This window comes from Oryctolagus cuniculus, chromosome 9 (genome assembly GCF_964237555.1).
Source record: "Oryctolagus cuniculus chromosome 9, mOryCun1.1, whole genome shotgun sequence".
NCBI classification, from domain to species: Eukaryota; Metazoa; Chordata; class Mammalia; order Lagomorpha; family Leporidae; genus Oryctolagus; species Oryctolagus cuniculus.
In genome coordinates this window covers 77,031,131-77,056,815 of record NC_091440.1, presented here as the reverse complement: position 1 = coordinate 77,056,815, position 25,685 = coordinate 77,031,131, and the positions used below count along the sequence as shown (strand labels likewise).

The following is a 25,685-nucleotide window of genomic DNA, read 5'->3' as shown; positions in this document are numbered from 1 at the left end:
TTTTCTTTTCAAAATGGCATGATTTCATTAAAAACCAAAACTAATAATAAAACTAACAAAAATGAAATTATATACTGAAATCCTGCATTAAATATGTATATTAGTTCCTATACTTTGGAAAGTAACTATAAATATTTCTAGGGCTAATAACTACATTAAATAACAAGTCTGTGTCCTTACATGAAGTGCTGAAACAGTTAAGTCTCTTTAACATTTATAGTAAAATTGCTTCTCATTTAAACATACTACTGTCCAGTCACTTCATGCTCAGAGATCAGTCGTAAGTGCCAACATAAAAATACACTAGAAGGGTATCAGGCATATCCTTCAAAGCAAGCACAAATATAACTGTCCAGATTGAGCAGCTCTCATGTGAAAAATCTGAAATGCTCTGAAATCCAAAACTTTTTGAGCAATGACATGATGCCACAAGAAAAACACTGTATACCTCATCTCAATGAGATGAGTTGCAATCAAAATGTGCTGCATAAAAGATACTGTATAAAATTTTGTTCAGCCTATACATAGAAGGTGTGTACAGAAAATACATGAATTTCATGTTTAGACTTGATCCCATACCCAAGGTATCTGAGTAGATATATGCAAACATTCAAAATTTGAAAAAAATACAAAATCTAACATACTTCTGGTCCCAAGCATTTTGGATAAGGGATACTCAACTTGTACTATAGGTTTTTACAAAAGAAATTATTTTAAATGAGTCTTAGATAAGACGGTAACTACAATTTAAGTTTACTCAGGTCCACTGTCAAATCTAATTGGTAAATTTAATTAACAAATGAACCCCCCAAAGGGAAAGTTTTACTCATTAATGGTTTATCAGCCATTGTTAAATAAATTCTGTGGGCTGCTTTTTTCAGTTACAAGTATTTTAAGGACTCACTGGGATGGAGACATCTGGCTGTCACTTTCTTCATCTGCTTTACATGGCTGTATTTTACCATAGTAAAGTGGATCACCAAGTGACTGCAAGATGGTCAGCCTTGTTTTCTGATACTGATTACCAGCTTCACATTCAAATACATAATCATCTTTTACATCCTGAAAGAAAGACCACCCCTAATAAATAACTTCTCAAATAAGTAAGCCATCAGAATAAACAAAATCTGGGACTAAACAACATACCAATTCGATGTGGTAATAGGAATATTTAACTCTACAGAGATGCTTAAGTTGCCCAAAAAAATAAAACACAAGGTGCTCTACTTAAAACACATATACACTAAGCATGCATTTAATATTAGTATTAACATATATGGTGATTAATAAACATGTAATTATAATATATCACTAAATAAATTATTATACTTAACACAAATACTGAAAGTCATAATAGTAAACATTTATTGAATATTGTTCTCAGGACTCTACAGGTACTGCCTTACATAATCTTCACTGCAACTCTATGGTTGGTATACTATCTCCACATTAGAGGTGAAAGAACAGAATAGAGAAAGGTTAAGTGACTTGCCTGGGTCCCCCAGCCTGCACCCCTGAATCTCATGCTGCCCCCCTGTCCTGTGCTTGGCAGGCCTGTACAGGATTCTTTCACATGGGACTTCAGTAGTCTGTTTTTATTACCACACATACAGAAAATTTGTTATCATGGCCCTCAACTAACATATTGTGCCTACATCTCCTTAAGTTACTACAATTAGAGTTATAAAGAACAATTTCTGTTGTGAAAAAGCCTTAGAAAAGTCTACTTGAAGCAGAAAGCAATGTGAACTTTCAATATGCAAAAACAAAAGCAGAAATGTGTTCCTACAATTAAAACGGAAACCACGCTTTATAAAAAACAACAGTTGGCCTTTCTCGCAACTTATTGTATCTACTAGAAAAGAATGCCAAAAAAGAGGTCCTGCACTACAGCAATTACACTTTCATTTAATAAATCCAGATTCCAGATTAGAAACAACATCATTAGAAATAGAGACTGGTAATGATTACTTACATGGGCTGGCCAGACTGTTGGTTGTGAATCATCAGATTTAATAGATTTTTCTACTTTAGCATATTTCTCTACCTAAATAACCAAATCAAGAGACATCAGATAAGATAGAATCAGTATGCAACTGAAGAGAAGAAACTAAATAAATAATGTAACAATACAATTCACTTGTTAACACAAGAACCCTGAATCACTATTATCACCAACTACTTGTATTCAAGTAGTTTAAGACTCTCTTGACATGTTCAGTTCAATTTAATAGTAAAACACAATCAGAATCTCTTTTGCCACTAAATAAATATAATAAAAACAGCGCTACTTTTTTGGCAAGTGCCTCTTCAAAATGGCTTTATAAAAAAGGTAATGGTTACTTTTTTTTTTTTTTTTTGACAAGCAGAGTGGACAGTGAGAGAGAGAGAGATAGAGAGAAAGGTCTTCCTTTGCCATTGGTTCATCCTCCAATGGCCACCGCGGCCGGCACATCGCACTGATCCGAAGCCAGGAGCCAGGTGCTTCTCCTGGTCTCCCATGCGGGTGCAGGGCCCAAGTACTTGGGCCATCCTCCACTGCACTCCCGGGCCATAGCAGAGAGCTGGCCTGGAAGAGGGGCAACTGGGACAGAATCCGGTGCCCCGACTGGGACTAGAACCCGGTGTGCGCGTGCCGCAGGCAGAGGATTAGCCTATTGATACGTGGCGCCGGCCATGTGCCTCTTCTTTTTATTCCATAAACTGACATGAACATTTCCTTTAGCTTTTTATTTAGGAAAACTGTAATTTCAGAGATATGTTCAGGATATTTTTCTTTCAGCAGTAGTCATGGAGCAGTGGAACCAAAGTTGGAGTCCCAGGCTCCTGGTCTTAGTTTGGCCTAGCCCCGGCACTTCTGGCCATTTGGGGAGTGAACACGTGGATGGAGGATTTTTCTGTCTTTCCCTCTCTTTCTGTCACTTTGCCTTCTAAATAAATAAATAAATACATCTTTTTTTTTAAAGAACATATAGATTATAAAAACAAACTTGATTTTGTAAACAATCAATTTGTTTTTAAAAGAAGTTAAGATTCTTTGATTTCCAGGGTATAAGTAACCTATGGTAAAACTAATATGGAACCTTACATGAATAAAGGCAATTCATGAACTGACTTACATCCACTTCAGAAGGTATGGCCAAATTACATGGGCTCCGTTTCCACATATCTACACACTGAAAAATTAAAAACAGAATAAATACACTGAAAATCCAAACTGAGATAAGCATGATGGCAAAATTAGCTTCATTTAAAAATTATATACTTACATTTCCTGCTTTAGAAATTTTGAGGTCATAATGTTGACCTGCTTTTCTTTCCTTTCTTTTTTGTAAGAAATCAAGTAATCTCAGCTGAGGAGGAGGTGGACAATGAGACAGATCCTGCTGCCGGTTCAGAGAGGACCTCGAATACCTCTTGAAACACCTGAAATATAAAGATACTTGAATTAAACAAAGCTAATAAAAGAAATTCTTAAATAGTTATGGAATACTATGACATGCCAAGCATGGATTTCACTAGGTACTGGTGAAATAAACATGAACAGGACAAACCCAATTCCCATTACTCTGGAGCTGGTAGTTCAGAGGGAGTAAGACATTCATAAATTAACAGATAATTTCATATTTCAGATAGCAATATGCAAGAGGAAAAACAGGACTGTGGTAAGTGACACAGAGGGCTACATCAGGGAAGGGAGGAAAGGGAAAGACTCTTTGGACAAGAAGAAACTAGCTGTGGAAAGATGGGGGCAAGAACCACATTATAAGGTGGAAGTTGCCACATCGAGGTAGAGTCCCATGGCATATTCTTGCTCCCGAATTTGGAGAGACTATCAGGCACATGCAGAGTATTGTGGCTTGCTGAAGCGGTGACTCACAATACAAGCCTCCTTGGAAGCCAGCTGGGTTAAGGAAACCTGAAGTATCCCTGACAAACTGCTGGAGGTTCAGGGTATACAAGGCTGATGGCTTAAAAACTCCAGGGGGATTTAGACATTGGAATCAGTCCCCATTTTTCTGAGGTTCTTGGAACGAATATTGGGGAGAAATTCTCTCAGGGCAGGGGAAAAAGAATGATTATGAAAAATTAAAAAGTGTAAGAATTTGAAAAGGTGTTGAAGAAGGAACAAACTAGGTAGGTATGGGGGCCAGCATTGTAGCATAGTGGGTAAAGCCACTGCCTGTGATGCCAGCATCCTACATAGGTGTTAGTTCATGTTTATTTAATCAAACTCCCTGCTAAGGGTCTGGGAAAGGCAGAAGTAGCCTTAGTGTTTTGGTCCCTGCTACTCGCGGGGGATACCTGGCTTCAACCTGGCCCAGCACTAGCCACTACAGCCATTCTGAGGTTGAACCAGTGGATGGAAGATCTCTCTGTCTCTCACTCTAACTCTTCTAAATAAATAAATCTTAAAAAAAAAAAAAAAAAGGTAGATGTGACTAGCATCAAGAGTAGATGAGGTCAGAGAGCAGAGGACTCTGCAGACCAATATAAGATGCTTGGATTTAAATTCATTTTTTCTAATTAATTAATTAGAGAGGCAGAGACAGGGAGCCTCCACCTCCTCATATTTCTGCAATGGTCAGGGCCAACCCAGAGCCCTGTGCTGAGAACTCAATCCTGGTCTCCTAGATGGGTGCAGGGACCCAATTGCCTAATCATCACCCACTGCTTCCTAGGGTCCACATTAGCAGAAGCTGGAACTGGGAACAGAACTGAGAAACAAACCAAGGCACTCTGTATGGATGTGGGCATCCCCTCAGTGTGTCTGCATTTAATGTGAAGGACAATGCTTCAGAGGAATTTAAGCAAGGGGTAGTATGATTGCATTTGATGTTTTTACAAAGTTTCCTTTGGTTTGTTAACAGAGTAACTAGATCAGAGGGGAGCAAAGGTGGAAGACCAATTAAAAGTTTATTATAGAAATCAAGATAAAGATGACAGTGGTTTGGGATGAAGTATGGTAGCAGACCAGGAGAGATACAGACAGACATACAAAGAGATTTCACCAGACTGGATTCCTACATGCACTTACAATTGCAAAGCTTTACCTTTTCCGTTTAACATTTTATTTACATAGAAAATCATGAATTTAGAAAACAGATAAGTTTTTGGAACCTCTCCAAACTGGAAGTTCCAAAATGGACACTCCTAATAATTAAGTGTACTTAATGATGAGTCAACTACAACTACAGCCCAAATTAATACATGTCCGTTGATCTTATTCAGTAGAACAGATTGCTAAAACATTTAAATTACAATGTCATAAAAAATACATTTAGTTATAAACTGATTTCTGAAACTGTGATCATATTTTCCGAAACTGTGAAAGATTACCAAAGTTCAACTGGTTGCCACAAAGTTACGAATAAATTATTTTCTCCTTCCAGGCTTTCAACTGCTAGTTTCTAACTTTTTGGTGAGACTATAAACTATCAATAGACATAAACTTACGGGAAGTTAGTTCTCTACAGATTGTAGAAAATGTCACTGCTTCAATATAAAGCAGAGCATTAAAATAAAACTTATATAAAAATGCAATACAAGGTCATTAAAAATCCTATTTTCAAAAAAAAAAAAAAAAAGAGCACTTATATTCTGGAGGGAAACGAAACCACAAAAAACAAAATCTAGAGCCACCTATCAAAGGAGAATCTTTTGGTTCATTCGTCTGTAAAGGCAATTACCGTTTCATTGGGCGAGTGTTCATCTTTTGCTTGTTATAAAGCAGTCTGTTTGCAGTGCAGGTTACAGCTATAGAAGGATCAAGACACAGTGGTTCAGCTGTCGCTAGGATCAGTTGGCTCTCAAGTAAAAGTTTGTCTTCCTGAAATGGAAAACAGCAAGAATAATATATATAAGATGTTCAAAAAGATAATCATACTCGTCACTTAAATCTAGAAATATTACCTGGAAATTTGCTAGGAATTACAGTAAAGTACCGTACTTCAAGGTCCAGCATAGATGTATTAACTTTAAAACCTTGACAGCATAGAAAAATTTCTAATGAAAATACAGTAATTTGTAAAGTATATGAAATGGTCAAACTATAAGAGTGCCTATTAATTAATTCAACAAATATTTAATAAGTATCTACTATGTTTTAGGAATACTTTTAAGAATTGAGGTTAAAATAATGAGCAAATGAGATAAAATCTTCTGCTCCTGCAAAATTTACAGGGTCATGATGGATTACAGCACTTTCAGTAACTGCAAATAATCCCATTCAATACTCAGCTTAACCACAAGAATAAAAATAATATATTAATACTATACCAATTTTATATGCCCACTTCCAAAGCTCATATAGCCTTTTTACTTTTATATAAAGTATTATATAACTTACTTTACTGAATCCTAATATTTTGCTTAATCTCTGAAATATCTTAATAGCTATAATTAAATTTTCAAGTCGAGAATTAATAATACTACTGAATAAGAACTTCTGTAGAAGAGAAAAAAAAATTACTTCTTTCAATATTTTCAAATGTACATGAAAATAGGGGATGGGTAATAAAACCCATTTACCAACACTCAATTTCATTTAACAGTCCTTTGTTATTCTACTTTGTTTTGCTAGAATAATTTAAAATACATCTCATATGTTGTATTATTTCACTTGTGAATTCATTAGTATACACTGCTAATTGATTAAAGGCCGCTAATATCCAACTGAGATTTAAATTTCTTCCTGGTATCTACAATAGTGTATTTTCAATTGGTGTGTTTGAATTTCAACCTAAACAAGATCCACCATACACTGTACTTGGTTTTTATGTCTCTTACACATGTTTTTACCTCTGTAATGATCACCTCTTTCCCTCTTTAATTTTCTCATGTGTCTGATTTACTGGATTTAACTGATTTTGTTTTAAGATTTATTTATTTATTTGACAGGCAGAGTTACAGAAAGAGAGATATTCCATCTCCTGGTTCACTCCTCAAACGGCCATAACGGTCACTACTGGGCCGATCCGAAGCCCAGAGACAGGAGCTTTCGCTGGGTCTCCCACATGGGTGCAGGGGCCCAAGCACTTGAGCCATCCTCTGCTACATTCCCAGGCCCATCAGCAAGGAACAGGAAGTGGAGCAGCCAGGATTCTGAGTGGTGCTCATATAGAACGCTGGTGCTGCCTATGGCTTTATGTACTATTCCACAGCACTGGCCCCTCCTTTTTCTTCTTTTCTAAAAAAACTTATTTAATTAGGGGGAGAGAGAGCAATTGATCTTCCAACTGGTGTTTCACTCCTCAAATGGTTGCAATAGCTGGGGCCGGGCCAGACTGAAGCCAGGAGCTTTATCCATGTCTCTCACTTAGAAACCTAGGTGCATTAGCAGGGAGCTGGATCGGGAGTAGAGCATCTAGAACTTGATCCAGTGCCCATAGGAGATGCTGGCATCACAGATGGTGGCTTAAGCCGCAATACTGCACCCTAATTAAATCATTTAACTGGATCTGGCTGGTTGCTTCCTCATCATCCCATCTAATGGTTTCTTTTATTTCTTGAACTACCTATAAATTGCTAGTTATATAGAAAGGGTTGATTTAATCCAGGTTCCATTTGTCTAGACAGGAATTCTTCACTGGTGCTATTATGTACTTTCTGTCACATACATCGCACAACAATCAAATGTCCCACTTTTCATTATAAAGTTTTCCATAAACTTTTCATCTAATGGTTTTCACATCCAAGAGTGACTGCTGTCTAGACTCATTACTTCATTAAGACTTGCAAACAAATGATACTTTTATGCCTATTATTTCTTTTACATTTCTATTAGTTGAAATTTTTGTAAGGAATTTTTTCTCAGTTACTATTAGGCTGCTTGAAATACAATTCATATAGAATGACAGAATAAAAACTGTATTTTCTCTTTTATTTATCAATAGTCAGAGCTAGAAAACTGATGCCTTAGTAAGCTCTAATGGTGATGAATGAGTTTGTCTGATTATTCTTTTAAGAACTTAAAGTTAAAAAAAAAGTATTTGAAAGGCAAAGAGACAGACACACACATACACAAACACAAAGGCAGGGAAAAAGATCTTCATTCGTTGGAAGAGAGAGAGAGAGATCAATCTTTCTTCTGTTGGTTCACTCTCCAAATATCTACAAAGGCCAAGGCTGGGCCGTTATCAGTCAGAGGTCACAAACTCAATCTGGGTCTCCTACATGGGTGGCAGGGATCCAAGTACTTGAGCCACCTGCTACTTTCCAAAGTGTATGTTAGCAAGAAGCTGGAATTGGGAAGGGAGCTGGGACTTGAACCCAAGGATTCCAATACAGTATACAGGAATAACAAGTAGCATCTTTTTTTTTTTTTTTTTTTTTTTTGACAGGCAGAGTGGACAGTGAGAGAGAGAGACAGAGAGAAAGGTCTTCCTTTGCCGTTGGTTCACCCTCCAATGGCCGTCACGGCCGGTGCACCGCGCTGATCCTAAGCCAGGAGCCAGGTGCTTCTCCTGGTCTCCCATGGGGTGCAGGGCCCAAGGACTTGGGCCATCCTCCACTGCACTCCCGGGCCACAGCAGAGAGCTGGCCTGGAAGAGGGGCAACCGGGACAGAATCCGGCACCCCAACCGGGACTAGAACCCGGTGTGCCAGCGCCGCAAGGCGGAGGATTAGCCTAGTGAGCCGCGGCGCTGGCCACAAGTAGCATCTTAATCACTATATCAAATACCTGTTTTATCTTTTAATAGCTTTTAATCTTCTTGTAGACGAAAAGATTTTAGTCCAAAACACAATACTTAAGTTAATGATGAACAGAATCTGATTTAATAAACACATTTCATCAAGAGAATAATTTTCATTATTACTATTTTCTTCTAGTTTAGTAATTATTCCTATCTACAGAGGCAGAGAAATGAATACTCTTGTGTGCATATCATACATACTCAATCAGAACTGAAAGATTAACTGGCTATCTCAGAGGTGACAGAAGTTCCCCAATAACAAGGCATCCATTATTAAGGGGGCGGGGGGGAGGGTTGGGGGAGATAGCTAGACCTGCTTTAGAATTTAGAATTCTGGGTAACTGAAAATCAATTCTCTACTTGCATCCAAGGTGCATTTTTCTTCTGTTTGAGAGAGATTAAAGAAATAAATTTAAATTGGGCATACCAGGGCCGAAGTAACTGTTAACAGTTCCTTACAGAATTACTGTATGAACAAAGAGAATCCTAAAGCCAATGTTGTGGCATGGTGGGTTAAGCCACCACCTATGATGCCAGCATACCATGTGAATCCTGGCTTTTATGGCCATTTGTGGAGTGAACTAGCTGATGTAAGACTGAGTCTCTCTCCCTGTCTGTCTCTGTCTCTCCTCTCATTGTAACATTGCCATTCAAGTTAAAAAAAAAAAAAAGAAAATCCCTAATTTCTGAAGTTCATAAAGTTTTCACAAAAGATGTTATTTTATTCATGTATAAATATGAACAGAAAATAATTTTGTTTATTGCTTCATCTCATATTCTCCATTTGGGATTAAAAATCAAAACAACTAACCTGGGTCCATTTATGGTTATCACTTGTTATTGAATGTACATCACAGATTAAAGTCTAAAAGAAATAAAAATTTAAAAACACATTAATGTATATGCACACAAACATTGGAAGACATTTAATAAATAAAAAAAAAATTCCAAAATATCACTTCTTAACTGAGCATTCCTTACCTGCATCGTTGGACGTAAAAGAATGTGCCTACTTTGGTAACCAGGAGATTTCATATTACTGGACTGCCTATAGTCACGTATTTCTGCTATGACACATCCACAGTGAAAAATGTTAACCTGTTTTGGGTAAAAATAGTTAAGTAAATGTCATTTTAACAAAGCTTAAATAATTGGGTTTGTGTCAAATGTTTCATGTTCTTTACAATCTCATACAATACTTCTGGCCAAGTAAAATAAGAAGAGGCTAATTCAGATTATATACTAAAACCTATCTGAGGCCGGCGCTGCGGCTCTCTCTGTCTCCCTCTATCTCTCTATTATTTCTGCCTCCCAAATAAACAAAATAATTTTTTAAGGAGACTACCACCTTTTGGACTTTTCTGTTCGAAAAGAAAGGCAACCACCATATTATTTTCAAAATTATTATATATGTGTGTGTGTGTTATATGAACATAAAAATTCGTGTAATACATTATTTACATATAGATACATATTGTGGACTGAATTGTGTCTCCCACTCAAAAAAAAAAATCATGTTAAAAGCCTAACTCCCAGGCCAGCGCCGCAGCTCAATAGGCTAATCCTCTGCATGCAGGCTGGCACCCTGGGTTCTAGTCCCAGTCAGGGCGCTGGATTCTGTCCCAGTTGCTCCTCTTCCAGTCCAGCTCTCTGCTGTGGCCTGGGAGTGCAGTGGAGGATGGCCCAGGTTCTTGGGCCCTGCACCTGCATGGGAGACCAGGAGAAGCACCTGGTTCCTGGCTTCAGATCAGTGTGGTACGCCGGCTGCAGCGGCCATTGTGGGGGTGAACCAACGGTAAAGGAAGACCTTTCTCTCTCTCTCTCTCTCTCACTGTCCACTCTGCCTGTCAAAACAAAAAACAAAAAACAAAAAACCCCATCTGAGGGAGTGATGTTTCCACTGAGACCCGAATCACAAGAAAAGGCCAGACATATTGGACAGATCATTCCAGACAGAAAGAAGAGCAGATGGCAAGGCATTATGCTAGGAATAAGTTTGGTGAGTTTTGGTATAGGAAGAAAGCAAAGGTGGCTGGAGGTGTTAAATGAGTAAGGATGAGAATCAGGCAATGAAGATAAACAGGAAAGCCAGAGTTCTGTTTTGTTAGCAGGGCATTAGAGAACTTTTAGCATGGATATTTGCTTTGTGTTTTTCTATTTTTGTTTTATAAACATAATCTGGCTGCTTCAAGAACTGATTTGTGGGATTCTAGAATGAAAGTGGAGAAGTTTAGCAAGGTAACTATGGCATGTCATGACCATATATTTTAAGAGTAAGTTGGGGCCAGTAATGTGGTGTAGCAGGTAAAGCTGCTGCCTGCAGTGCCAGCATCCCATATAGGTGCCAGTTCGAATCCCAGCTGCTCTACTTCCAATACAGCTCTCTGCTATGGCCTGGGAAATCAGCAGAGGATAGCCCATGTGCACAGGCCCCTGCACCCACGTGGGAAGACCTGGAAGAAGCTCCTGGCTCCTGGTTCAGATCGGTGCAGCTCTGGCCACTGCAGCCAATTGGGAAGTGAACCTGCGGATGGAAGACTTCTCTCTGCCTCCCTCTCTCTGCATCTCTGTAACTCTGCCTTTCAGATACATAAATAAATTTAAAAAAATATTTAAAGAGAGAGAGCTGACATTTTCTCATGGACTGAATGTAGGAGATCCTCTGTTATACTGAAGAGACTGGTGACAGAAATAATTTGGGAAATAAAAAGTTTTCTTTTATCATGTTAAGTTTGAGGAAGCTACTATATATATATATATGTAAATATGCAAAATTGGGAGCTTGGAGAAATATAAGGGATTATGCAAATTTTAGAAATCCACAAAATTGTTTAAGATCTTCCAGAAAAAGAATGTTACTACAGAGGGCTTAGGACGGATGCCTAAAACTCAGGCATATCTATGGAAGGAACAGATGACAGCAGAGACTGAAAAAATACAGAAGGAAGAGAAACCAGGAATGTGAAGTCTCAGGACCAAAAAAGGGGTATTTCATGGAGGAAGTTATTATAGGCTGTGAAGTTTGCTAAAAGACCAGTTAAGGTGAGGACAGAAAAGTGACTAACTGATCTGGTGCCAGGAAGATCACTGGTGACTTCTGACAAAAGTAGCCTCTGTAGAATGGATGTCATAATGCCAAATGAGGTGGATGGAAGAAACAAAGGAGTTGATGATTAGACACAATGCTCTGAACAGTTTTGTTATCAGGAGGAGCAGATGCTAAGAAAGATCTGGGGTCATGGGAGGATTTCTTTTTTAAAGATTTACTGGGCCGGCGCCGCGGCTCACTAGGCTAATCCTCCGCCTAGCGGCGCCGGCACACCGGGTTCTAGTCCCGGTTGGGGCGCCGGATTCTGTCCCGGTTGCCCCTCTTCCAGGCCAGCTCTCTGCTGTGCCCAGGGAGTGCAGTGGAGGATGGCCCAGGTGCTTGGGCCCTGCACCCCATGGGAGACCAGGAAAAGCACCTGGCTCCTGGTTCCTGCCATTGGATCAGCGCGGTGCGCCGGCCGCAGCGTGCCTGCCGCGGCGGCCATTGGAGGGTGAACCAACGGCAAAGGAAGACCTTTCTCTCTGTCTCTCTCACTGTCCACTCTGCCTGTCAAAAAAAAAAAAAAAAAAAAAAAAAAAAAAAGATTTACTTATTTGAGGGGCAGAGTTATAAACAGAGAGAGGGAGAGGCAGAGAGATGTCTTCCATTCACTGGTTCACTCCCCAAATGGCAGCAACAGTCAGAGCTGAGCAGATCAGAAGCTAGGAGCCAGGAGCTTCTTCTGGATCTCTCACATGGGTGCAGGGGCCCAAAAACTTGGGCCGCCTTTCACTGCTTCCCCAGGCCATTAGCAGGGAGCTGGATTGGAGTTAAGAGCAGCTGGGACTCGAACTGGTGCCCATATGGGATGTCAGTGCTGTAGGTGGAGGCTTAACCTACTATGCCACAGCACCAGCCCCAGGATTTTTTTTTTTTTTAATATTTATTTCTATACTATAAAGATTTATTTATTTACTTGATAGGCAGAGTTACAGAGAGAGAAGAAGAGACAGAGATATAGATATTCCATCTGCTAGTTCACTCCCCAAACAGCTGCAATTGCTGAGGCTGTGCCTGGCCAAAGCCAGGAGCTTCCTCTGGGTCTCCCACGTGAGTGGCATCTTCCACTGTTTTTCCAGGTGCATCAGCAGAGAGCTGGATCAGAAGTAGAGCAGCTGGAACTTGAGCCAGCACCCAAGGGGGATGTCAGCATTGCAGGCAGTAGCTTAACTGGTTGCACCATAGTGCCGGCCCCTATTTATTTATTTGAAAGGCTGAGTTGCAGAAAAGAGATGGAGAAACTCTGGTTCACTCCTCGAAATGGCCACAATGATTGGGGCTGGGCCAGGTGTAAACCAGAGCTCCATCTGGGTCTCCCACATGGGTGGCAGGGGCCCAAGCACTTGGGGATCTTCCGCTGCTTTTCCAGGCACATTAGCAGGAAGCTGGATTGGAGGTGGAGTAGGTGGGACTTCTACCAGTGCCCAAGTAGGATGCCAGCATTGCAGGCCGTGGCTTAACCCATTGCACCACAATGTCAGCCCCAGATTTTTTTTTTTTAAAGATTTATTTATTTACTTGAGAGGCACAGTTACAGACAGAGGGAGAGACAGAGAGCGAGGTCTCTCATTCGCCGGTTCACTCCTCAAATGGCCATAATGGATGGAGCTGTGCTGATCTGAAGCCAGGAGCCAGGAGCTTCCTCTGAGTCTCCCACCAGGGTGCAGGGGCCCAAGCACTCAGGCCATCCTCTATTGCTTTCACAGTTCACCAGCAGGGAGCTGGAATTGAAGTTGAACAGCCAGGACACAAACCAGTGCCCATATAGGATGCTGTGCTACAGGCGGATGCTTAACCTACTACACTACTACACCACAGCACTGGCCCCAGAAGATTTTTTTAAGTTAAGAGACAGTATAGTATGCTTTTATTCTGTATCTTGTGGAGAAAGAAACAGTGGAAGAGGTTCAGGTGCAGGTCCCTAAGAAGGAAGAAGATCTACAATGCAACTGGAGAGGATGCCTTAGGACACCATACTTCATCAAATTAACAGGAAGCAGGCAGAAAGTATGGAGGAAGATGCTGAGATGCTGGTCAACTGGTGCTAGAAAGAAACAGGAGTTCTCATCTGATAGCTACTTCCTCAATGAAGTACCCAGTGTGGCCGGGGTTAAGTCAAGGCAGTGAGGAAGGAAAGAAGGGCAGGGGAGTGACTACTTCTGCTGGCTACGAACAGAAGTACAGATGTAAAGGCAAATTTCTGGGCCAGCGCCGCGGCTCACTAGGCTAATCCTCCACCTAGCGGCGCCGGCACACCGGGTTCTAGTCCCGGTCGGGGCGCCGGATTCTTTCCCAGTTGCCCCTCTTCCAGGCCAGCTCTCTGCTGTGGCCAGGGAGTGCAGTGGAGGATGGCCCAAGTGTTTGGGCCCTGCACCCCATGGGAGACCAGGAGAAGCACCTGGCTCCTGCCTTCGGATCAGCACGGTGTGCCGGCCGTAGCGCACCAGCCGTGGCGGCCATTGGAGGGTGAACCAACGGCAAAGGAAGACCTTTCTCTCTGTCTCTCTCTCTCACTGTCCACTCTGCCTATCAAAAAAAAAAAAAGTGAAACACTTCATAAATACAGACATTTCTTTCATAATTTCTAACTATAAAGAGACATAACTGATGAGCTCATTATTATAGCAATTTGAGAAGAACTGACTTAAATCTATACATTTTGGTGATGTCTAAAGGTTAAATATCATCTGCAAATCAATTTCCAAATAGCTATGTATAATGTCTCGTTTCATCTTCTAAACATTGTTGAGAATACTAGTAAAGACTCAATATCATTTATCACAAAACACTAGGTAGCCATATGTGTATATTTGTATACATGACTATAAATTTAAACCAAACAAACATCTATACATATTAATACACCTAAAACAAATGTAAGTACATCTTAGAGAGATATATTTTGTACCTGAGATTTTTCTAGAAGATCAACCAAAATAGGAGGTAATTCTTCTGCATCCAAGTATTCAAGCAATTCCCCTTCTTCATAAGGCAGTCGAATGGTCTCAGAATCTTAATTTTAAAACATAAAATAAAGCTTCTGAAAATGATTAGGCTCACTGAAAAGCATATGTACATAATTTAAATGACTTCTCATAAAAAAAAAAAAAAGACTAAAAGCCAAAAGGCACTCCTCCTACTGTCCTTCATTAAGTCTTAAAAATGAATCACATTATGTGATGCTAAGGACTTGTTAAACTATATAAGATATTAGATCAGTAAGTGAAAAAAAAGTCTAACACACTGTGGAAATGAATCTAGTGTAACGGCATAACCCAAATCATAGTCAATAAGCAGAATATGATAAATATCCACTGTCAAAATTAACTGGAAACCCAGTGATCAATCTAAACTGGAAATCACTGATAATTTGAAAATTGTCTTGGCGTTATGTTTCACAATTAATCAATGCAAGAAAAACTCTTAACTAGGTAAACTCATCTCATTGTAGGACTCATATTACTATCAACATATGAAAATTAAATGGCTTTTTAGTGAAATCTAAGAGTATTTACATTTTAAAACTATTTTCATATTTACAATAGAATTATTCAAAGGGCAGTGAGTCTGATTACATTTGAAGGTTTCAGACTCAGTATATTTAAAATGCAGAAGAAAGAGCATACCTTCAAATAGCTTAGGCTATCTTAAAGCACAAACAGCAACAGAACAAAACGAAACTTTGGCAATCATTTAAAAATTATGTCTTTTATAACCTGACTGTCAAGTGCATATTCTGGAAGGATAACTATACACAGCTGAGAGACTTTCTAATCTTCTTACCAAAAATACAAGGAGATAAATTTAAGATCTAAATCTACATTTATTACTAAGTCATCCCTAATCTAAAGGATAAACCATTTAGCAAGTTAAGAAACTATTTAAAAAAAAGCACATCCTCCTCCACGGGCAGAACCTTTGTGGCAGCTGTGCTCTGGAGGGTCTTACCTGATCCATTTTTTCCCCTGAGCATCAGAGAATATCCCTCATTTCCTGGATAAAGATTGACCACTAAACATGACAAAGTCTCTTGCATAACGAGCTTTTCCAACAAGTTCACATTTCTTCTTATTTTCTGCTTTAAAAAGAGGCAGAGCTCATGAAAATAATCCAGTAGAATCTTAAAAAGTAGTATGATGATTGAACAAAACCTACATGAATATTTTACTGCTCCCTCCACATTATGATCTTGAATATATGGGAACTATTTGCAAGCAGATAGCCACTATCAAGTTCAACATCTTTTCATTTGGTTACTGTTTATAGCCCTTGCCTATTTTCCTGCTCAACTCTGGGCTTTTTACCTTTTATTTGTTGGACTCTATATTTAGTGGAGCAGTAAGCATTTGACTATAATATAAATTTAAAAATCTCAAAAATAAAAAATAAAAATCTATAAAAGAGGCATTCTGCATTCTCACATAATACAAAAATAGCCACCATGATGGGACACTCATGGAAACTTAATTTTGAGCTACTAAGTTTTATATACATTCATCCACATCAGAAAGAAAAACTGGTGATCCACAAAAGAAAAATATAAATACATAAAACATTAAAACCATTAAATATAAATATACAAAACACAGATGATGCATTATTAATTTCTATTTCTTATAAATTTGCAGCATTCATTTTGATTGTATGGTAACAAATGCACATTTCTTAAATATTTTATAACCTAAATTAGATCCAAATAAGTTCAACAGCTCTAATCAAGAAAACATTAAATCTAAAAAATATCTAATTGGTAAGAGGGAGAAAGAAGTTATGACAATTTTCTAAGAATTCAATTCAACACCTCCTCAGAAGCTACTTTGTTTTCATTTAAAAAGCCATCAGGAAACATATCACACATATATCAAAATCCATGGCTAGAAATGTACATCATTTAAAATAAAACACACTGAAATAGATATAATAATTTACTTAATCAAATCTTATTTAAAAAAGACACCTGGTTCAAGAGAATATTACTTTTGCAAAATCTCCCCAAAAACTTCATCTGTTTTTGAGTATTTTATACGCACACACATATGTACACAGCCATATGCAAAGAAGAATTACAGAGGAATTATAAATTCTTGACTATCACCATAAAATCAAACACTATGCAACTTGAAAAGGGCAAAAATGGTAAACAACATTTAACTACTTTAATGTGAAGAAAAAACAAAACCAAAGAGAAATTAAACACTTTTTTCAATATAGACAAAACCATCATAATTTATGACAGAATTAGAAAAATTATGACAGTTACGTATACCTCTTCAGGAAAACATGTTGGCTACCACTAAGATGATCTCACTTAAACCAGAGTCTGGGAAATTTCTTAAAGTTTCAGATAGTGTCTAGGTTTGTGGGTCATGTGGCCTGTGTTGCAACTGCACAAACTCTACCTTTGTACCTCAAATGCCTAGACAAACCTGTGTGGCAGGTTCCAATAAAAATTCATTTACAAAAACATGCAGTTGGCCAGGTTTGATTGGTAGACAGGGGCTTGTCAACCTCACTTTAGAATCATTACAAATGTATCTTGTGGGGAGCAACTCGGACTAGACTAAGTTACTGGAATTAAGACTTATTCTATGCATCTGCTCTCTCACAATATGGCGCTGGGAGAGGAGTAAACAACTTTTACCCAGCTGCCTCCAGTTCGACCAGTAACCTGCAGGAGCTGATCCTGCTCCTGATTGGAGGAGAGCAGCGTACTCGGCGTGTGGGTAGCAGAGTTGGGATTGGTGGAAGAGGACTATAAAGGAGGAGAGAGACAACATGCACCAGGAACATCTAAGGGGAACATGCGGATAACATCTGAGCAGCCCCCTAGAGAGCCGGCCGGTGGTGTGCCACTCCCCCGCAGAAGTGGGGAAAGTGGCAGGGGGGCCCGCCCCTCCACGGAGGTGGAGGGACGGCAGCCAACCGGGAAGAACCAGCAGCAAACCCGGGAAGGGCCGAGCAGACAAAACAGCGCAGGGTCCTGTGTCGTTCCTCCAGGAAGAGGGGGAGCAACGTATCTTTCCTATCTTAGTTGTGTCTCTGAGGTGACAGAATGTACATTATGTTGAGTGTGGTGATGACTTCACAAGCATACACTTTATTCATGTCAAAACTTAAAAAGTACACACTTTAAACTTGTCCAATTTATTTTATGTCAAGTGTATCTGAGTAAAACTTACAGAATATATATCATAAAACTTATTTGTAAATTTAGCATCTTTTCCTAATTCAAAGACTTTAAAGTGGACACACTATTGAAATTCCACTGTTTTCTGCCCAAATGGTAAAATGGTATACATTTTAAAATTAAAGACAACAAAAATTCATCGAGTCCTTTAAGGCCCTTCCAAAAAGAGTTCAAAAGCTATCAAGAAATCAATTTCTATTACATTTCTACTGTTCATACATTTATGTTAAATAGGAATGAATTAAAAGTTAAACATAACTAACCATGAACTCATTTTGTGACCAAATCTACCTTTTCTCATCACACTAGAATTTCCTATACCTCCTGTAATAGCTTTGACTTTCCAGTGCAAATCACTATAAAGTAGGTTACTTTCTTCCTAAGTTTACAGTTCACTTCAGATGGAGAAGAAACAAGAGAAAGGCATAAAGTCGCCTTACTTATGAGCTCCCAGTGAGATAGTGTTACTTAGTAAAGACTGTTCCCTCATCCTAGCTAAGCAGCTGACCTCTGCCTAGGGCCAGAATAACCGATGTTCTGAGTCAGCTGCAGGACTGACTATAGTCTTGTTGCAAAAGATGTTAGTTTCCTCTCCAAACATAAATCATTAACTACTTCAAATGGAACTCTTCCAAATTTCCCTCCTCAACATTTCAAAGCTTTAATACCATAGAAAATTTATACTTACCTTAACCTCAGGCTCTTTTTCACATTCTTCAATATATAAATCATAGAGTTTTTGAAATACAGATTTTCTAAAAAAAAGGATGAAACAAATACACAAAATAACATTAATATAATAATTATGAAACATGTTATTGTAATTTTTCCCTATTTTAAGCTTTTCTGTATTTCCTACAACTCCCCCAAAATTGGGAGTGGGTAGGTTTACAGGTTTCTAACATCAACTTAGAAATTCCTAATAAATACAAAGAACCTATACAATTTCTAGCTCAGTGTTTAGTAGGAATGCAATAAATAGTGGCTATAATTATATTTCAGTGAATCCAAGATTGTCACCAATTAGATATTCATACCTTCCACCAGATAGGTATTTCCTTTTAGGAGGTCTCTGTCGGGCACTTTCAATGACATACTGAAAAAAAGAAAAGTTTATAAAAATAGCTTGCTTTTTGCTTGTACATGAACAATTTTCTTAAGTACTGTATACCTAAAAGATCTGGAAAGCTAAACAGGCTATTCAGTTACTCAAGTCTGTGACATATGTCAAATTATACCTTGTAGGGAAAAAACTACATAACTATATGTTACAAACAAGTGAAATGTCAACTGAATTGATTTTTAACACAGTATTCTCATTGCTATGATATAAGCATAATCATACAGTTTCATAACTGATTTCACAGACCAGAAATGTACTTCAATTTGTTTTCTGGTTACTCAAAATATGTTTAATGTACTAAAATGGCAATTGCAAGTTAAAAAATATATACATATATATATTAGCTATTCCCCCATTAACTGAATAATTAGAAAACTTATCAAAACAGGAAAATATAATTTTTAAAATTCTATGTATTTTCTTTAAGTAATCTTTATAACATTATTACTGTTTCTGAGGACTCTCAGTAATAGATGATCCAAACATCATCAGGTACTTTTACATAATTACTGAAAAATTATTTGCATACTTGCCCTAAAATATTAAAATACTCCTCTAAAAATCACACACCAAATCTTGTAAAACTGAATTTTTTGTCAACTAAAGACAACACTATGTCAATATATAACTTAGTCATGCCTCACCTCTGCACGATCCAAAGCTAGTTCTAAAGCTTGTTGCTGTAAAAAGTAAATAGTGTATTTGGTAGTATTAGTCATTTTCATAAAAAGTCACTTAATATACATTAATATACATCTAAAATAGGTCTAATGTATTTTCCTTATTTCTCTCCTCCACCCCACTATACGATCGAGATACATAACAAAGAAAAAATATGACAATCTTAAGCACCTGGTTATGACAACAAACTAAATGGAAATACTAGAATGGGTCTCTAGCCAGTGCCTGTGAGGTTGATATAGAGAAGGGCTAGATATGGTAGCTATTACTACTTTATAAACATTAACTTATTCACTTCAACACTCTTAGAGTACCATTCAGGAAAATAAGTGTACATACAGTATATAATAAAAGTGAAGCAAAAACTAAACTCTCCTAATTTGCTAGGAATCCTGCAAGCTGACTGTGAGGTTGTGGTGGTACTTAACCTCAAGATAGAAATGTCAAATATAAAAATGCAAGGAACTTAAAACATCTCCAGCTCACTGCCTAGTAAGAATGCAATTAAAGAGGGCTATCATTACCATATTTCAATTAATTTATCATCAGATTCAGGCTGAGTATTCCTAATCTGAAACTTTTTGAGCAGACATGCTGTCTTTTTACACCAAAACATTGTTACTTGTAAAAAATTATTATGTGAAATTACCTTCAGGTTATGAGTATTAGGTACATATGAAACATAAATGAATTCTGTGTTTAAGCTTGGGTCCTGTCCCCAAGATATCTCACTATACTTCTGGCCTCAAGCATTTTGGACAAGGGTAATACACTAATACTAGCAAGCATCATTATTTTTTGTTAAAACTAAGAAAGATAAATATATGCTGCCAATTATAATTCTAAGTTGTCACTGAAAACTCATCAATTTATTAATATTAAAAATATAAAAGAAATTGCATTTTATAATTGATGAAATATAGTATTATTACAACATGTAAGGCCTGATATCTACTAGTAGACTCTCATCCTTCATCCATTTCTTAGTGCCTTATTTTAAGGCAAAAAGGAGAAATATGAAAAAAGTAAGCCATGTCTTCTTCATTTGTGAAGCTCTCTTTATTAAAGGCACATCTGAATAAAAAGTACTAGGTTCTAAATAAAGTTAAATATACCAACAGTATTTTTTATTTTTTGAGATGGGACCACATAGATTGATAGAATTTTTCATTCACAATGATAGTCATTCAGAGGCACACTTTTTATGTACAAAATGACCCAAATTTTTCTGTTTTATTTGGCAGATTCCAATCATTCAACCTATACATGTGGTATAAACTACATGTAGTATAAACTAGCAGCACCTACCAATATCTCGAAAGGGTAGGGGGAATTCATGGGAAGTTTCAAGTGATCCTGCCACCCTAGCTTGTGGATGGAGAATTCTTACTACCAAAAAAACCTGACCTTTTTTTAGACTGTGATCAAAAATAACATTATAAAACATCTAAATGTAGTAAGTGAAGAAAAGTCTGAAATTTGCTGTAATCTCAAAAGGTTCAGTTAAAAGAAATTTATACCAATTGACTCCATTTAAAAAATCTTATAAGGAACAGATTTCCATTGAAATTGATTCCCAGGATTGAAGCAAGGTGTACTAGTACTTGCACGAGATTCATTCCCTACCTCATTCAAATACTTCAGAAGGAAATAATCAGGCAATATAGGTGCAAAGTATAAATTGTGGTCAGAGGCACACTATGATAGTTCCACTTTTTTCTATTAGAGTAGGGGCAAACAGGCAAGATTCCAAAAGAAGAAGGAAGATTTTCTGAGTTTGTGCTACAGAACAGGGGTTTATCTGAATGGATGAATTATTCAACATGGTACTCAGTACTCATTCTCTCACTGTCAAATGTTGCTGCTTCTTTAAAAATATTAGAAAGTGGCGTTTCTTCATCTTTAATTTTCTAATGGCAAATTTAAATGCCTATGACTGAAGTTGTTTAGTGATTGCTAAGTCAATGAACAGAAATGTGCCATTAGAAGGTTAGCATCAATGCTGCTTAAAATATATGCTCTAAGCACATATATTATATTTGTTTTTAAATTAAAAATAGCTAAATAAAAAGAAACTTTAACATGAGAAACTTGTGCCCCTAAAAACTATTTGAATTTACACTCACCCTTTTGCAGTAGATAGTATCTCTTTACCTACGATACAAACATCTTTATAGAGAGGATGGACTACAACATTCCAAAACATATTTGAACATAAGGGACTTACCATTTCGGCATAAAACAGGAGTCTGAAAAGAAGAGAAATTTATGGGCATTGATGAAGCAGGATGAAGACCATTTCTTTAATATGAAATTTGCACATACTATAAAAGCAAAAACAATAAAACATTCATTAATATTAAGCTATCAAGGTTATTTAATAATTATCAAATATATTTCTCATAGATTTTTCTGCAACAATAAAAGCAATGTATCACTGCTGAAACATAACTTCAACTAGGTAAGGAAAACTACAGTTTGCAAATTAAAATCGTATTTTTTATTCCAAAAATATTAACATTCTGGGAAAAAATTAGTATTTCTGCAATCTTTTCTCTATCATCACTGTTGCTGCTCTCACTCTTCCTCTGAGTTATTCTAGTAGACTACTCACTGGCCTTAATCAATATATGTTCATTTTACAAATCGATTTCATCGCCGGCGCCACGGCTCACTAGGCTAATCCTCTGCCTTGCGGCGCCGGCACACCGGGTTCTAGTCCCGGTCGGGGTGCCAGATTCTGTCCCGGTTGCCCCTCTTCCAGGCCAGCTCTCTGCTGTGGCCAGGGAGTGCAGTGGAGGATGGCCCAAGTGTTTGGGCCCTGCACCCCATGGGAGACCAGGAGAAGCACCTGGCTCCTCCCTTCGGATCAGCGTGGTGCGCTGGCTGCGGCGCCATTGGAGGGTGAACCAACGGCAAAGGAAGACCTTTCTCTCTGTCTCTCTCTCTCTCACTGTCTGCTCTGCCTGTCAAAAAAAAAAAAAAAAATCAATTTCATCATGCCTGCTGATAAAATTCTCGAATAATATCCCCAAAAATGCCTCAGGTTACATTTTTCCAGATGTAGCTCCAATCCCTTGAGTCCCTTTAGCACTTCCTCTCCTCAAACAAACCAGACACACTCTAGAACCTCTTTCCTCTAACACAAGGGTTTCATCCTGAATATTCAACAAAGTAATCCGTGGGGCTTTAAACAGTGGGGTGCCCATGCTCTACCTCCCAAAGGTCTTGATTAGTGGTTTGGACTGGGGCCTGGAATCAGCATGTTTAAGCTTCCCGGGTGATTCAAAGGTGCTGCCAATGTTGAAGTCCATTGCTGTCTTCTTGGCTTAACACAGAGATGGTAACGTTTACTCTAAGAGTAATCTTAGATTTTTGCCAGTATGAGTTTAAAAAGAAAAAAAAAACTAGGAAAAAAAAAGCCCTAAGAACCTAATGTAAGTACATCACAGGCACTGCACAGGTTCCAGGACTACAGGATTAATCACTAAAAACAAGGTAGACATTCATCTTTGGAGGGGGCGGGGCAGGCCTTGATGCAGCAGTTAAGAAGCCACTTGGGATGCTGGCATCTCATGCTGGACTGTCTTAAGTCCCATTCTCTGTTCCATTTCAGATTCCAGCTTCCTGGAGCTCAAGTGGTTGGGTCCCAGCCACCTACACTGGAGACTTGGGTTGTTCCTAGTTCATGACTTTGCCCTAGCCCTTCCCTGGCTGTTGCCAGGCATTCAGAAAGTGAATGTCTCTCTGCCTCTCAAATAAATTAAACTAAAAAAAAAAATAAAAAAATAAAAAAAAGGTTAATCCTGCCCTCATAGGAGTTGTTGATTGAAATTAGGTTAAGATGAAAAATTTCTTTTTTTTTTTTTTTTTTTTTTTTTTTTTTTTTTGACAGGCAGAGTGGACAGTGAGAGAGAGAGACAGAGAGAGAAAGGTCTTCCTTTTGCCGCTGGTTCACCCTCCAATGGCCGCCGCTGCAGCCGGCGCACCGCGCTGATCCTGGCAGGAGCCAAGAGCCAGGTGCTTTTCCTGGTCTCCCATGGGGTGCAGGGCCCAAGCACCTGGGCCATCCTCCACTGCACTCCCTGGCCATAGCAGAGAGCTGGCCTGGAAGAGGGGCAACCGGGACAGAATCCGGCGCCCCAACCGGGACTAGAACCCGGTGTGCCGGCGCCGCAAGGTGGAGGATTAGCCTATTGAGCCACGGCGCCGGCTTAGATGAAAAATTTCTAACCACCAAATCTAAAGATGAAGGTACACTACATATTCAGGGCTTTAAATGTAATGCTTTAAAATTAACAATTTTTGTCACTAAATCAAAGGGGTGGTTAATAAATTTAAATTATGTGAAGTACTGAAGTTAAAAACCAGTAAGTAACTTCGTGCATCTCTGACAAAACATTGTGCCTCAAAAATTTACTAGAACCTACGAAAAAAAAATTGTCATCATCATCTTCGTTATACAGAATAAGGCCCTCAGAACCAGTGACATTTCTAAAAACACAGACCTAGACAGGAATTGAGACCTCTTTCAGTTTCTAATCCTAGGTTCCCATACAGACCACTCAAACCAGCACCCATTTTTAGATTCTCTTAAGCGTTTAAGTAAGAACTGATTCTGCTCAGAGACTAACACGTTTTTTTCTGAATTTTGATCTTTTATAGGACACCCGTACTACTGGTCATCTATCGCTTTAGATTCGTGTTAACTACTTTGCATTTCGAGTCCTACTAAGGGCTTTGATGCCCTGCACCCAGTCAGACGCAGCTCCCCACTATGCAGGGGTTCAGGGCGCAGCGTTTCAAGTTCATTCCTGAACGCCAGGCACCCACCGCAAGGGCCGGTAACGAATCCAATTCTACACGTCTCAATCAATCTCCTCTATTTCCCTGAGCGACCTGAGTCTCTCCAACTACACGAGCTTTCGTAACGACTTGGGCTTCACCTGCGAAAGGCCGCCAACTCCATAGTGGAGCAACCGGCCTTTATTCAACATGGACACCAAGAAACCCGCCCCCTAAGACGCGTTACGCAAAATTCTTGCGAGTTTTCCGAAAATACCCGTAACTGGAACTCAAGAATCTAAAATTAAACGAGTACCTTAGCCGCACCGTCAAGGGAAACCGAGGTGTCTGCCCAGAGTGTCGCAGGCTTTGCGCCTGTGATGAACCTCCGAGGGGTACCGTCTTCCCGCTGCGGGTTACGGAAAGCAGCTCGGCAAGCCCTCGCTCACCTCGGACCGCAGCCGAATCTCGCGCCTAATCCACCTGCCTGCAGGCCGCGGATCGTGCCACCGCCCCGCCACGGCGCACCTGTGTGGACCACCGGCGTCCCGCTGGGCCTCAGACGCTCCCCGCCTCTCGGCCGCAACGCCCACTCGCCCGTTGTGCGTCGCGGTGAGGCAGCCCTGCCAACAGCCTGTTCCGGCGGCTGCACTTCCGATTGGCGGGCTGGGCATGGGAGGCGGGGACAGAGGGCGGAAGGGGTGGGGTTTGAGTGAAGGGCGGGGCTAAGAAGCTCGGATGTCGCGGGAGGCGGACCCCAGCTGTCTGATTCCCGCGAGGCCCTAGGAGACTTAGGTCTCGGCCTGAGGCTAGGGCGTTAAGCTTCTTATCAAACGTCTGCAAAATGGGCGGGAGGCTGCAGCTATTACTTGCCAGGGTAGGAGACCCTGCTGGATTTCTAGAGTGAAAGTTGGGACTAGCTGTCTGCCTAGCTTATCCAAATGGAAAAGGAGTGATAGCATTGCCTATATACTACTTCAGGCCCTATAGTCTTCCATGGCACATTGAGTGGAATTGAAGTTAATATATATATATATATATATATATATATACATATATAAACTTCGGACAGCTTCTAAAGATTCAGAAACTGCATTGTTAGCATGCATTGTAATGTCTGATTAT

The 25,685-nt window shown here is 39.1% G+C and overlaps 1 protein-coding gene across 38 annotated transcripts in view; it reads right to left on the bottom strand.

Moving 5' to 3' along the window:
* SUPT20H (SPT20 homolog, SAGA complex component) overlaps nt 1–25,249 on the bottom strand; it is a 44,124-nt gene extending 18,875 nt beyond the window's left edge. For 6 of the 38 annotated variants that reach the window (XM_008273563.4, XM_051831775.2, XM_051831777.2 and 3 more), the window contains exons 1-14: nt 25,089–25,249; nt 22,003–22,024; nt 19,739–19,774; nt 19,009–19,067; nt 18,660–18,726; nt 15,733–15,862; nt 14,693–14,796; nt 9,678–9,794; nt 9,508–9,561; nt 5,691–5,830; nt 3,270–3,426; nt 3,120–3,176; nt 1,976–2,047; nt 905–1,062 (exon numbers count right to left, since the gene is read on the bottom strand). In XM_008273563.4, the coding sequence (XP_008271785.3) occupies nt 905–1,062; nt 1,976–2,047; nt 3,120–3,176; nt 3,270–3,426; nt 5,691–5,830; nt 9,508–9,561; nt 9,678–9,794; nt 14,693–14,796; nt 15,733–15,862; nt 18,660–18,726; nt 19,009–19,067; nt 19,739–19,774; nt 22,003–22,024; nt 25,089–25,234 (1,319 nt within the window). In that variant the 5' untranslated portion in view covers nt 25,235–25,249. Of the gene's footprint in view, nt 1–904; nt 1,063–1,975; nt 2,048–3,119; nt 3,177–3,269; nt 3,427–5,690; nt 5,831–9,507; nt 9,562–9,677; nt 9,795–14,692; nt 14,797–15,732; nt 15,863–18,659; nt 18,727–19,008; nt 19,068–19,738; nt 19,775–22,002; nt 22,100–24,876 lie in introns of all 38 variants that reach the window. The other 32 variants (XM_017350158.3, XM_070048978.1, XM_070048985.1 and 29 more) reach the window with 13 other exon arrangements.
* Nucleotides 25,250–25,685: the final 436 nt, after the last annotated feature.